The sequence below is a fragment of the Colius striatus genome, chromosome 3, assembly GCF_028858725.1.
Source record: "Colius striatus isolate bColStr4 chromosome 3, bColStr4.1.hap1, whole genome shotgun sequence".
In the NCBI taxonomy this organism is placed as follows: domain Eukaryota; kingdom Metazoa; phylum Chordata; class Aves; order Coliiformes; family Coliidae; genus Colius; species Colius striatus.
Genome location: NC_084761.1, coordinates 36,526,783 through 36,539,931, shown reverse-complemented (window position 1 = coordinate 36,539,931; position 13,149 = coordinate 36,526,783). Strand labels below are relative to the sequence as shown.

Here is a 13,149-nt window from a genome sequence, read left to right as displayed (position 1 = left end):
GAACCTCTTATATGCTAAGTTTATGAGGAGTGCAAGTAGGAAAGTGTACTGTTCTTGGCTATCTCTGAGTTCTCTATTGTGGTAGCATCTGGAGCATACATAATCTCTCCCTGTAGTAGTTTGAGAGATTTATACCTAAACAGCTGTTGTAAATGTCACCTGTAGAGCTTTTTCCATATTTTGAACTACAATTTATAATTGTTGGACATCAGTAATACTAATCCAGAATTTATCTGTGTCTAACTTTTGTTACTTACACATATTTTTTCTGTTCATTTTTTCCACTCTTTCTTTGTTGTAAGGAGAAACTTGACTTTGTACTTGATCATCTAAGCATTCAACACCCAGAAATCAGAGTAAGATTTCTTGCTTTGTGTCTCATAGTTTTCTCTTCCAGCATAGCAATAAGAATCAGAATATCTATTTGGCTAGAACTCATTCTGCACTTCATTCCTGACCATGCAAAGTATGCAAGTATATATTTAACCTCCAGTATGAGGTCTGTCCCCTTGCTTGTTTTTACTAGACTGTTCATCTTTTCAAAGTTAGCCACATGTTTTTGAGTACTTTGGTCCAAAAAGGAAGTGCTTGGACAAAGAAAGAAGTCTGTCTGAGACCTTGAATTTGGTGTGTACTTAAAGCAGAGTAGGCCTGGTATCCGGAGTCTTTACCCCTGTAGAGATATTAATGGATAACTTACACAGATCATGTCCATCCATACTCTATCCACACTCTTCTCATGTTAAAGATCAGAAAAATAGCTTGTCATAAATAAAGCCAAACAGAACGGAAACTACCATGAAAAGAGGAGTGTAAGTCACCATGTTCAACAGCATTTGGTGTTTAATGACACTGAAAAAAAATAAGCAGATATGTGAGATACTAGAATAAGACAAACAAGGTCCATGTGTCTGCGTGCAGAGACTATGAAGCATGGGCAAGAAGGAAATTATTAGACATCACTTTTTCTTTCAGCTTGGGTGTACATACTTCAAAAAAGACAAGAAATTCAATTAATCTGTTTATTTAGCCAAATAAATGAAAGCCTGTACTTTCACTGCGAAAAAGTAATTATAAAGAGATGCTTGGGATTGACATTTTATTTAACAGAAAAAAGGTCAATGTGATCTAATTGCTGGCATAAAAATCAGAATAAAAACAGACAAGGAATAGTTGTGGGTTTTCTGTTTTGTTTTAAATTGACGCTAATTGGCTTATTATAAAACTTCTTTATTGGAGAACATGGTATAAAATATCTTCAAATCTTAAAAAAAAAGAAAAAGTTAGGGCATCTTTCTGAAAGCTATGGTGTAGCTCAAACAGAAGGTACAGACTTGACAGAGGAAAAGAAATTATTTTGGGGAAAACATGCTTGATGTGGGAGGCCAGAGCAGATACCAGAAAGAGCCATTGTGATTTTTTGAATTCATTAAGTGTATTTATTGTCTTAGTGAGGAAAATAATATTTTTCAAAACAGTTTTTTTCTTTAAAACAAAGCATTTTTGTCTCAAAGTTAACTGATCAAGTTAATGCAGTTTGCAGTCACTGAAATATATATAAAAGGTGTTCGTATGTCGTTGAACTAATACTTTTGCAAATGTTAGTTCAACTAGTCAGATTCTTGTCCTTGCCTCAGTAGTGGTCTACTCAGCTGGAAACAGTTGTTTCAATTGCAAGCAGCAAGGTACACTAAACAAATTTCTGTTAATTGTTTTGTTTGCCTCAAAAGGAAAAGTAACAGCTGCCAAGGTTCCTGAAATTGATATTTAGAAGTAGATAATTAAAACTTCATTTTAGACATGTAAGCAATGGTGTGTTCATTTATAAAGCTTGTATTTGCCTTTGATTTTTAATAATGGCTACAGACTCCATGGTTACATCATGACATCATTACATTTATATGTGTGTGTGTATATATGTATATTTAATTTGCTAAATTACACACTTAAAGACATAAAGTCAAAATAGAAATCTGAGCTGCATGCTCAGTATGTGAATACTGTTCTCATAAAGAAAATCCAAACTGACCTGAATAATGATACAGCTTGAATTGTTTATTAGAAGAAAGTTAATCTAAGCATACGCAGTGTTTGGAAAAGGTGAAAGATTAAGATTTTAAGACCTTGAATGTAAATAATGAATGCAGCTGCTGTATGATATTAACAAGTGAATTATTTCATATGGACTTCATTTGCATTGGGAAATAATATTTATCCTCACCTCCTGAAAACTTCTTGTTGCTGAATTTGGATATTTGCAAGAAGGGACGTAATTCTATCATAATTGCTACCTAATAATAGGAAGCTTTTACTTTTTCAGAAAACAACTTGTTGTTACAGATAGGTGCTTATGGTGAGCTTGGACAGTTCCCTAGTTGTTAGACATTAGAATTTGTGGTTGCCAAAATGACAAGTTCAGCTGGTATTTATCTGCAAAAACATGTGCAATTTTTATCTAGCTAGCCTAGCCCCTGTATTTGGAATATCATAGAGATAATGAAGAAAGTGTGTGGGATTTGTAAGGAGAAGTGAGATTGACAGAAGTGACTATTGATCTATAGGAGACCAAGCTCTTTCTGATAATCCAAAGCTATTTGTTTTTACTAGATACACTTTTAGTGTGTTTTGAGAATGTTGTTCTTATGCAAGGAAATGTAGTTCTTTGCTTTGTTTGGAACAGGTCCATCATCTCAGCAAATGCATAATAAGTGCTGGTATACAGTCACAGAATCATAGAATGGTAGGGTTGGAAGGGACCTTTAGAGATCATCTAGTCCAACCCCACTGCAGAAGAAGGGTCACCTAGATAAGGTCGCATAGGAATATGTCCAGGCGGGTCTTGAAGACCTCCAAGGAAGGAGACTCCACAACCCCTCTGGGCAGCCTGTGCCACTGCTCCGTCACCCTCAAAGTGAAATAGTTTTTTCTTATGTTTAAGTGGAACTTTTTGTGTTCCAGCTTCATCCCATTACCCCTTGTCCTGTTACTAGCTACTCCAGAAAAAAGGGATGTCCCAACCTCCTGACACCCACCCTTTAGACGTTTATAAATGTTAATAAGATCACCTCTCAATCTCCTCTTCTTCAGACTAAACAGCCCCAGTTCCCGCAGCCTTTCCCCATATGAAAGATGTTCCATTCCCCTGATCATCTTGGTGGCCCTGCGCTGGACTGTCTCCAGCACTCCTCTGTCCCTCTTGAGATGAGGAGCCCAGAACTGGACACAGGACTCCAGATGAGGCCTCACCAGGGCAGAGTAGAAAGGGAGAAGAACCTCCCTTGACCTTCTGGCCACACTCTTCTTGATGCATCCCAGGATGCCATTGGCCTTCTTGGCCATGAGGGCACATTGCTGGTTCATGTTTAGCTTATTATCAATCAGGACTCCCAAGTCTCTCTATGCAGAGCTGCTCTTCAGCAGTTCAACCCCCAGCCTGTACTGGTGCATGGGGTTGTTCCTTCCCAGATGCAGGACTCTGCACTTGTCCTTGTTGAAACTCATGAGGTTCCTCTCTGCCCAACTCTCAAGCCGGTTGAGATCCTGCTGAATCATGCACAGCCTTCTGGGGAATTAGGCAGTCCTCTCAGTTTGGTGTTATCAGCGAACTTGCTGAGGGTACACTCTGTCCCCTCATCCAGGTCATTGATGAAGATATTGAACAAGACTGGCCCCAGAACTGATCCCTGTGGAACTCCACTGGACACAGGCCTCCAACTTGATTCTGTGCCATTGATCACCGCCCTCTGGGCTCTGTCATTCAGCCAGCTCTCGATCCACCTCACTGTCCACTCATCCAAGCCACACTGCCTGAGCTTTCTGATGAGGATGTTACGGGAGATAGTGTCAAAAGCCTTGTTGAAGTCAAGGTAGATGACATCCACTGCTCTCCCCTAATCTAGCCAGCCAGTTATGCACTCATAGAATGATATCAGGTTGGTCAAACAGGATTTCCCCTTGGTGAAGCCATGTTGACTCCCCCTGATAACCATCTTATGCTTCATATGTTCAGTGATAACATTCAGGATGAGTTGTTCCATCACTTTTCCAGGGATGGATGTGTGGCTGACCGTCCTGTAGTTTCCTGGGTCATCCTTACTGCACTTTTGACGGCTGGTGTGACATTGGCCTTTCTCAAGTCCTCAGGCACCTCACCTGTCCTCCATGATTGTTCAAAAATGATAGAGAGAGGCTTAGCAATCACATCAGCCAGCTCTCTCAGCACTGTAGGATGCATCCCATCAGGACCCATTGACTTATGAGGCTTAAGCTTGGCCAAAAAGTCTTTACCCTCTTCCTCTTCCACCCAGGGCAAGTCCTCTGCTGTCCTGGCCATCCTATTATCCTTGCCAGACTGGGCTTCCCGAGGCCGTAAAGACTGACGCAAAGAAGGCATTCAGTACTTCCACCTTCTCTGCATCTTCTTTCACCAGGGCACCCTCAGTGTTTAGCAGCGGGCCCACATTTTCCCTGGCCATCCTACTGCTGCTGATGTACTTGAAAAATGCCTATTACCGTCCTTAACTTCCCTGGCTAAATTTAATTCTAGAAGGGCTCTAGCCTTCCTAGTTGCACCCCTGCATGCCCTGGCAATGTTCCTATACTCTTCCCAAGAAGCCAGCCCCTGTTTCCACCTCTCATAGATGGCTGCTTTCTGCCTGAGTTGTCCCAGCAGATCCTTGCTCATGTATGAAGGCCTCCTACCTCCTTTTCCTCCTTTCTTGCGCATTGGGACACACTGATCCTATGTTTGGAGGTAGTGATGCTTGAAGATTGACCATCTCTCATTGGCACTTCTGTCTTCTAGAATCATACCCCATGAGATCTGTCCAAGTAGATCTTTGAAGATACCAAAGTCAGCTTGCCTGAAATCCAGGGTCAGGGTCCTGCTTTTTGTTCTGCCTCTTCCACACAGGAACTTGAACTCCACCATCTCGTGGTCATTGCAGCCGAGGTTGCCTCCAACCTTCACATCCCCAACCAGACCCTCTCTATTCGTCAGTACCAGATCCAACAGCACACCCCTCCTTGTTGGTTCCTCGATCACCTGCGACAGGAAGTTGTCTTCAACAGTCTGTAGGAACCTTCTGGACTACGTGTGCTTGGCTATGTGGCTATCCCAGCAAATATCAGGGTGGTCCCCCATGAGGACCAGGGATTGTGATCATGAGGCAGCTCTCAGCTGTTCATAGAAGGCCTCATCCACATCCTCCTCCTGATCAGGTGGCCTGTAGCAAACTCCTACAACAATATCACCTGCCTTGCCCTGCCCATTAATTTTTACCCATAAGCACTCTACTCTCGCCTCATCCCCACCCAGGCACAGTTCAGTACATATTAATTGCTCTCTCACATAGAGAGCAATTCCACCTCCACGCCTTGTCAGTCTGTCTTTCCTGAACAATACCTAACCCTTCATGGCTGTGCTCCAGTCATGGCAGCTGTCCCACCACGTCTCTGTGACCGCAATGAGGTTGTAGCCCTGCATCTGCACCCACGTCTCCAGTTCCTCCTGCTTGTTCCCCAGGCTGCGTGCATTGGTGTAGAGGCAGCACAGGGGCTTACTCAAACACCTGAGCCCCTCTACCTTTTACTTGCTCCCCCAAGGATTTAAAATCCATCAGTCAGTTATGTATTGGGCTGCTTACTGGTTATATTTAGTAGATAAAAAAGGAAAATCTGTGTTGTAGACCATTAAAACCAACTTTTTTTTAACAGGTGAAAAATAGTAGGACTTTCAGAGGATAAATAATAGTAGATTAAAATCAGACCTTTTAGAAGATAACTGGTATTTTTCTTAGTCTGATCTGGTTGGGACAAGATATTGGTATTGACAATTTAAGTAAAAATAGTGGGATGCTGTCCAGCTGTGTTAAACATGAATTGTAGTACAGTTCTCATATTTTTTAGACATTTCTTAGGTTAATAAAAAATTGTTTATTCAAGTAATTATGTGACAGATTTGTGCTACTAGGGATCTTGGAGAGTTGGGGGACTCAATCCTTGGAATCTGCCAGACTGTGACATTCATTATACAAAGTTTATTGTTTCTGGTTTATTATTAGGGATTTGTTTTTAACTGAACATTATTGTAAATTATTAGATACAGAGGTTTGAGGTTTCTTTTTCAGTGTATGAGCAATGCCTTCTTAATTAGTTTATTTTCCCATTTTTTTAAGTGAAAAGTTATAAAATCAAAGTTACGTTATTGCAGCAACATTGGTTCTGCAAGTTTTTGAAAGTAAAAGCATGTCACTAATGCATGCAGAGAGATTGGCCAAATTGCACGCTTCTTGATCAGCTCCTACTTGCATTCTAAAAGTGACTACAAATAGAAAAAAATATTGTGTGGATCTAAAACGGTGGTTTCTGTGCAAGCCTCCTCAAGCAGAAGGTGAAGTTTGGCTTCAAATAATGAATTATGCATATTTCTTTTTTTAATACTTCAGCCATGGAGAGACAATAATCTACTGACTTAAGTGGTCTGTGATCCCATGGCTTCATTTAACTGTCGTGATGTGGTTTTCCTGGCCTTTTGTAGTGAGAGAGACAGTGAACAAAGTGCTTCTGGTGTGGTTCTGCCTCTGGATTTCTTCTCATTGGAGTAGGCTTTTGAGTTGCGAGCCTGCTACAAGTGTGGAACTGTGAATAGCATAGGGAAAGAGAAGCAGAACATTAATGATTATACTATCAAATACATAGATGGAAGACAGGTGGAGTCTTAGTTCAGAAAAATAAGTTATGGGGGATAAAATTAACATAGTATACTTTGGAAGGCATCCTGCATAATAAATCCTGTGGTTGTAAAGAAGGGCTCTCAGAAGACACTGAACTCATTGAAATGTACCTCAACAAAGTGATCTCATATTCTACTCTTTTCTACTATAGACATTGAAAAGCTTTAAAAAAGAACAACTTTAATAACAGATATTTTGAAAAACTAACCAGTAGACCATATAATGGATTTATCTGGTGTATCTTTGAGTGATCCTATGGAAATATGCACCTTCTAAAACACTCAAGCTCCTATATATCCAGTTTTAACTTTATGAATCCCAATGTAACTAATTAAAAAGGAAATGTTTTTAGTAACAGTATGTGAGCTCACAGAATAATTGCATTGTAATTCAATCTGTCAGCTCTGCTGCCATTCATAAACTCAGGGTTTATGAAGGCCTCAGAAATCTCAGATTGAATTACAGCTTTATTCTGTACATACCCTGGAACAATGTATACCTTAGCATTTCATTTGTGAAACTGAGGATGTTTTATAATCATTAAAATATTAGTGAAGTGTATACTTATCATAAAATTCTAATTTTGCATTTGGAGAAAAAACTATACTGCAGTGCAATTCACAATTTTTTATTTAGACTTTACATAAGTCACTGTGGATTTTTATATGCATAAACTCCTTACTTTTAAAATTATTTTGTTTTGTGTATGTGAAAGACTTTCTGACACATATATTCTTCCAGATAAAACAAATGACTGTCTAGAGTGTTTACATTTTGTTTAATACTGTGTTTGTATTACTATTAAAATATGAAAATTATTCTTCAACCTTATTTATACTATTCTCATAATACAATAAATTCAGTTATGGAGCAATATATATTGTATTTAAATATTTTTATTTTAGGACTTCATTCTCTCAAGATAGTTCTTAAATATTTTCCTCTGTCCTCAGGTTACTGAGTCAAACCATGAAGGACCATTTAGTAAGAGTAGCTAATGAAGCGGAATTTATCTTGAACAGACAGAGAGCAGAGGATATTAACCGCCATGCTGAATTTGAGGTAAGAGGTGAAATCTTTTTAAACTCCCTCCCCACCCCCCCCACCCCCCCCAAACAGCAAAACGTAACAAGGCCACTGTGTTTGAGGATTCCAATATGTGATATGAGCTTTTCAGGCATGAGAGGTTCCATCCTGAAAAGAGCTTTGCAATTTTATGGTGTTTTGATAATTTGCCACAATCTTTGATGGAAGTACAGACTGTGCAGAAAAGTTGGAACTTGTAAGAATGTGCAAACTAGCTTATGGGGGAAAGGAATTTTATCACACCGATGCTGCTCTTTTCAACGAAGCAAGTATCACTATATATTTTAAAGCTGCTTAGCATCACAGTCAAGTTATAACTCTGAAAAAAACCACCTTGCTGAAGATAAGTAATAGCTTGTTAAGTGCAAAATGTGAAATGACTTTTTTTTCCCTATCATTTGCTATTTGACTTAGTCTATCTCTAAAGCCATTTTTCTTATGTTTTACATGCCTCAGTGTAGTTTTGTAATGTTTTTGTATTTTCATCCCACTTAAGGGATTCTAAAGTGAAATCTTGGTCCTTGTTTTTATAGACTTGTAATAAAAACACAGGCCTTTTTTTCTGAATCGCTTTAGTGTTACCTCCAATTTTGGATCTCAGTTACATCACATATCTCCTTTCTATATGCTTCAATTATTGGGTTGTTTAAATGAAAACGAAGCTAAATCTCACTAAATTCACTAATATTCTACTTAAAGAGTACTTAGTCTTTCTTCTGACATGTGATACCACTTGTGGTTTTGTTTTTAAAATGAAGCATTAAGAGATTGAAGGCACATTTGTGCTTAACGTATTTCTAAACTGTTTTTGTCTTAAATCTTTACTTGAAAAAACACTCCCCAAAGATGAAAGCATATTTGTCTTAGACAGTGCTTATGTTCTAAAGGTCATCTGTGTTGGCCCCAGGATTCAAGCTGTGCGTTGTTTAATAACATATCTGCACTTCATCTAGAGCTAGTTACCCCCCTCCTGCAAACGGAGATGTTTTAAGATATCTACAGTACCATTTTGCAATGGTGAAATAGCAGGCATGTTTCATTTATTACATCAAGGATTTGGCGACAGTCCTGTGGAGATGAAAAGTGCGTCTTTTTACTTCATTGCCTGATAACCATTGGAGTGATGCATGCTTGACATCTTTTGCTCCGGATTTATGCAGGAGCTCCATGCATGACATGGCATTATTGATGAGATGAGCAGCCCGCATCTTCTTCAGTTGCAAACTATTTGCAGAGGTGTGCCTGTATGTGGGAAATCTACATGAAGTAAAGGATTCTGTCATGTAAATACAGGCTATCAATGAGCACAGTTGTTCAGTGACAACTTCACTGTTAGCCTTATTTCAGTCTCAAGACACCTTTTATGATGTCTGGAAGAAATTTACACTGAGCATCAACTTACATTTTTAATATAGCTCTGAGATTTGCTGTGACAACTCTCTAGGATAAGAGCTGGCTGATACTTGAAGGTTGATGCTGTTTTGAATCTGTTCTGTCTCAATATGATGGGTTAAGGGGTTTAACTCATCAGCTTGAACTTAAACAGAAACTAGTGTACTGAAATAGCAATGGTCTATTTATCAAGTTTAGTTTTGTTACTGTGTTGGAAAAACTTACATCTGGCATAATTTCTGCAGGTGTGCAAATTGTGGATATACAACTATTGGATTCTACCAAATGCTTAAATAACAAAACTGATGTCCTGATGAAGTTAGTGTTACTGATGTTTGTAACAAGTTTCAGTCAGCCTTATGTTTCCTTTGTGAATAGGGGAACTGTTACTCACATCCATTTGAATTGCATGTATCACATCAACAATCGGAATATTCCTGTGTACTGTGTTTCATCCACCCATGATATGTTCTGTTTTTCACATATCCAGTCAAGTATGCTTGACTTGTTTTAGCACAATGGTACCTTTTAGCTGTGATGTTCCTCAAAACCTTTTGAAATTATGCTCCAGGCTGTATAAAACATGCCATTCCTCTGTCATGCACAGAAATACATTTGTCACTTAACTGGACTGGAAGCATTCTATCAGCTCCTGGGGGTGGACCTGTGCTGTGTTGAACTGCTGACATGTCATGCATTGCAATTGGTAGGGATGTTCTCATTGTATGAACGGATGTCAATGTTTATGCCTGTGTTTTGGTCCTAACACTCATGTCATGACACAGTTACAGGCATGTGACAGGAAGGCCTTTGATCTGGTTCATTTCCCTAACTTGCGGACCTATAAGTCGGCAGAGTAGCAGATGATGAGCACTAAGCTAAAGATTGTTTTGACTAGCCTGACTGGTGTGGTTTGGTCACCTGCATGCACTTGTTCCGTGACTTGCTGCTTCATCTTCCATCTATTCTTGAGAAATGAGTTGGAATAAACATACGGTATTCTTCCAGTCATGAGAGAGACACACTCTGCTTGTTCAGTCCACTGAATACAATATCCCATCTGCCATGACATAAGTCCAGAAAACACCAGTTGTACAAAGAAGCAGATATGACAGAATTTCTGAAAGTATAGCCTATCATATAGAGATATGCAGCCTGGAGACTTCCCTAACCAGAGCCCATATCTTTAATAAATAGTGTTGTGATTTTCCTGCTGTAAATTTTTCCTATTCCTTTTAAAATTTGATGTAAATATTTTGCACCAATAATGTCCCAATAGGGACATAAATAATAAGCCCTATAAGGGATTTCCCTGCTGTGATAACTGAAGGAAGTGAGCATATCCTGTGTATAACAAAAAGATTAAACAAATTCTTGGAAAATAGCATGATCCTGTAATGATTAGTCCTGAAGAAGGACTAGGCAAATTTGTTTCTAATAACATTTTAAAACATTTCATGATTCTGGTAATTGGTAGTTGCAAAGCTGCAGCCTTTTCTTAAAAATGGTTGAGATGAGTATGTGTGGTTCAGATCAGAAGCAAGCTTTACTACCTGAGCTGTGGGGAGAAAGGAGATGAGGTTGATTGAGTGAGGAATAAACATCCAGAAAGAGCTGAAAAATGCAGCAAGAACTGTTACCCATTTTTCATTTATTCGGACTACTATTCTGGTATTTCAGATCACACACGAAATATTCCATGATAACATTCCAAAAATCCAACCCCTAAATTTCTTCTTAAAGACCTGTAGTGTGTTTACTGCTATCTGGTTTTAATTTACTCATTTGTAAAAGTAATGACAAAGATGAACCTTTCAATATGAATGGTAGATTTTGGACAGATTTGCACCATGGCGATAGAGCAATCTAGTATTATAACATTTTCTGTAGAACACTATTTTTTTTTTAAATTGAAAGGCAAGAGCAGTTTTAAAATAATAGGAAAAATATCTTATTATTTAAAATTGAATTCTGGTATTTGGGGCACATAGTGGCAGGAGAAAGCAATGGGAAATTTAGACAAGCTTAATAATGAAGTTCTATTGTATATTTTGTATATTTGTATATATTGTATTTTGTTATAAGTAGGATAAGGGTGATCATTGTAAGAGGAAGGAAAAACCTAGGAAACTAGGTAATACTGGGAAAGGCATTTCTGTGCTGAACAACTGCACTTCAGAAGCATGATGTAAGAAAGTGTTTGTCATATGACATTTTATAAGTTGCACAGGGTCTAGAGGGGAAGATACCACTCTGGTTCTTGATTATTGCAAGTACAGGACAGATGTCTTCCTTCCAGAAATGGATTGAAAAGTGTCCACCTATCAATTCCTTCACAACCAAGAAGAGACAGAGGAAGAGCAGCAAATTTGGCATGTGCTTAGTTTGCTGCACAAGGTCTGATTGGGACTTTCTTTACTATGTCTCCCTGTGTTGGGACCCTGCATTGGTCAAAACATTAAGAGGAAAGTGTCTGTACCCTATCCATAAAACAGGATGACCAAGAGCACAGAGTCTCTACAGCAGGAGTGAGTTTCTTTACAAACTGTTCTAGTTTGTTTTGTAACTTTAGATATGAAGAAAACTTTGAGTGTCTGGGTGAGATAGACTTAAAGTAGAATAATTTTTAAATAAATCTTTCCTTCCTATGTCATCTCAAGGCAATTCTCTCTCTTTCAGAAGCTTCAAATAAAGTATCTTGAACAGCAGCAAAATCTGTATGTCCAGTTCTGTGTTTGGTGGCAAGAAAGTCATTTATCATCTTGTGTTGGCTTTTTTTTTCTGTTTCCTCCTTTTTGTCAGGAGTTTCTGTCTCCAATTGCATTGCAGACTCATTTACTTCTGTAGTCCTGCACTACAGAAATTTCTCCAAAGCAGAGGTGCTCAGCTTCCCCATTGAAGATGTGATCTCCCACCCTCCTTAGAGGGTTTTCTACCTTACAACTCAGCAGCCTGGACAAAGGCAAAAAAATCTTTGATGCCTAGCCACACTTGTTTTTAATAGGGGATAATGCAAGTAACATCACAAATTATAAGGAAATCATTTATGTTGTCTTTTAAGCTGCTATTGCAAAAAGAGAGAAAAATGATGCTTTGGAGATAAAGGATTGATTGTGAGAGGTTTTTCTATTACTGAATACAAAGATCAACTTTTTTCTTTTTTTTTTTCCTGATTCTTTCTTCACCTATATTTTTTCTGCTACCTCTTGTAAGTAGTTACATCTTACATGCTTGTCCATGTTACAGTATGATTAAAGCCTAAAGAAGCCCAAGGAAGCAGTATTCTACCCATTTCTCTAGTGAGGTGGCAGTTAAGCACATATGTTAACAGTGCCTGTGGAAATGTGAGTGCTCCTAACTTATCTTATAACCTTTATAAAATTAATTGTTTTCCTAATGTCCCTGGGATTTATATGCACAGCTCTCAAACATTTTTCAAAATCTAACCCTTAGAATTTGGTAGAGCTGAAAAACCTGAAGAGGAACTTCTTTATGCCTGAATTCCAACAACTAGTTTCATGGTACCACTTAGACTACTTTTTTGAAATGACCTTGAAAAATATGGTGATTCACACCGTGTCTTAGATTATGTGTGCAGACTGCTGCGAAGTCAGGCCTACAAGAATAATTGGATTTGATATGAGGAGGGGGAGGGAATTTTGTACTCTAATTGACTTTATTTTATCATTTATGACAAGAGGTCCCATTGCCTTGGATATTCCTCCAGTCTTACATAAATCTCTTCATGTATTTGTGTGTGAATATACATATTTATAGAGTTCTAAATATATAAACTTGCAAGTGGTTTAGTCCTGGACTGTTCAAGCATCACAGTGTTTCATCTCTCTTGTGAAGGTTTAGTTTACTATTGGATGACACTACTGGACTTTGACCAAAATCTGTGAAACCAAATCTCAGTGCTTGTGGAAAGTATTTT

At 38.5% G+C, this 13,149-nt stretch overlaps 1 protein-coding gene across 4 annotated transcripts in view; it reads left to right on the top strand.

The window, feature by feature from the left end:
- The window catches only part of LRBA (LPS responsive beige-like anchor protein), a 406,817-nt gene that overhangs the window by 140,888 nt on the left and 252,780 nt on the right, over window positions 1-13,149 (top strand). For all 4 annotated transcript variants that reach the window (XM_061993733.1, XM_061993732.1, XM_061993731.1 and 1 more), the window contains one exon: window positions 7,688-7,796. In XM_061993733.1, coding sequence (XP_061849717.1) covers window positions 7,688-7,796 — 109 coding nt within the window. The remainder of the gene's footprint in view (window positions 1-7,687; window positions 7,797-13,149) is intronic.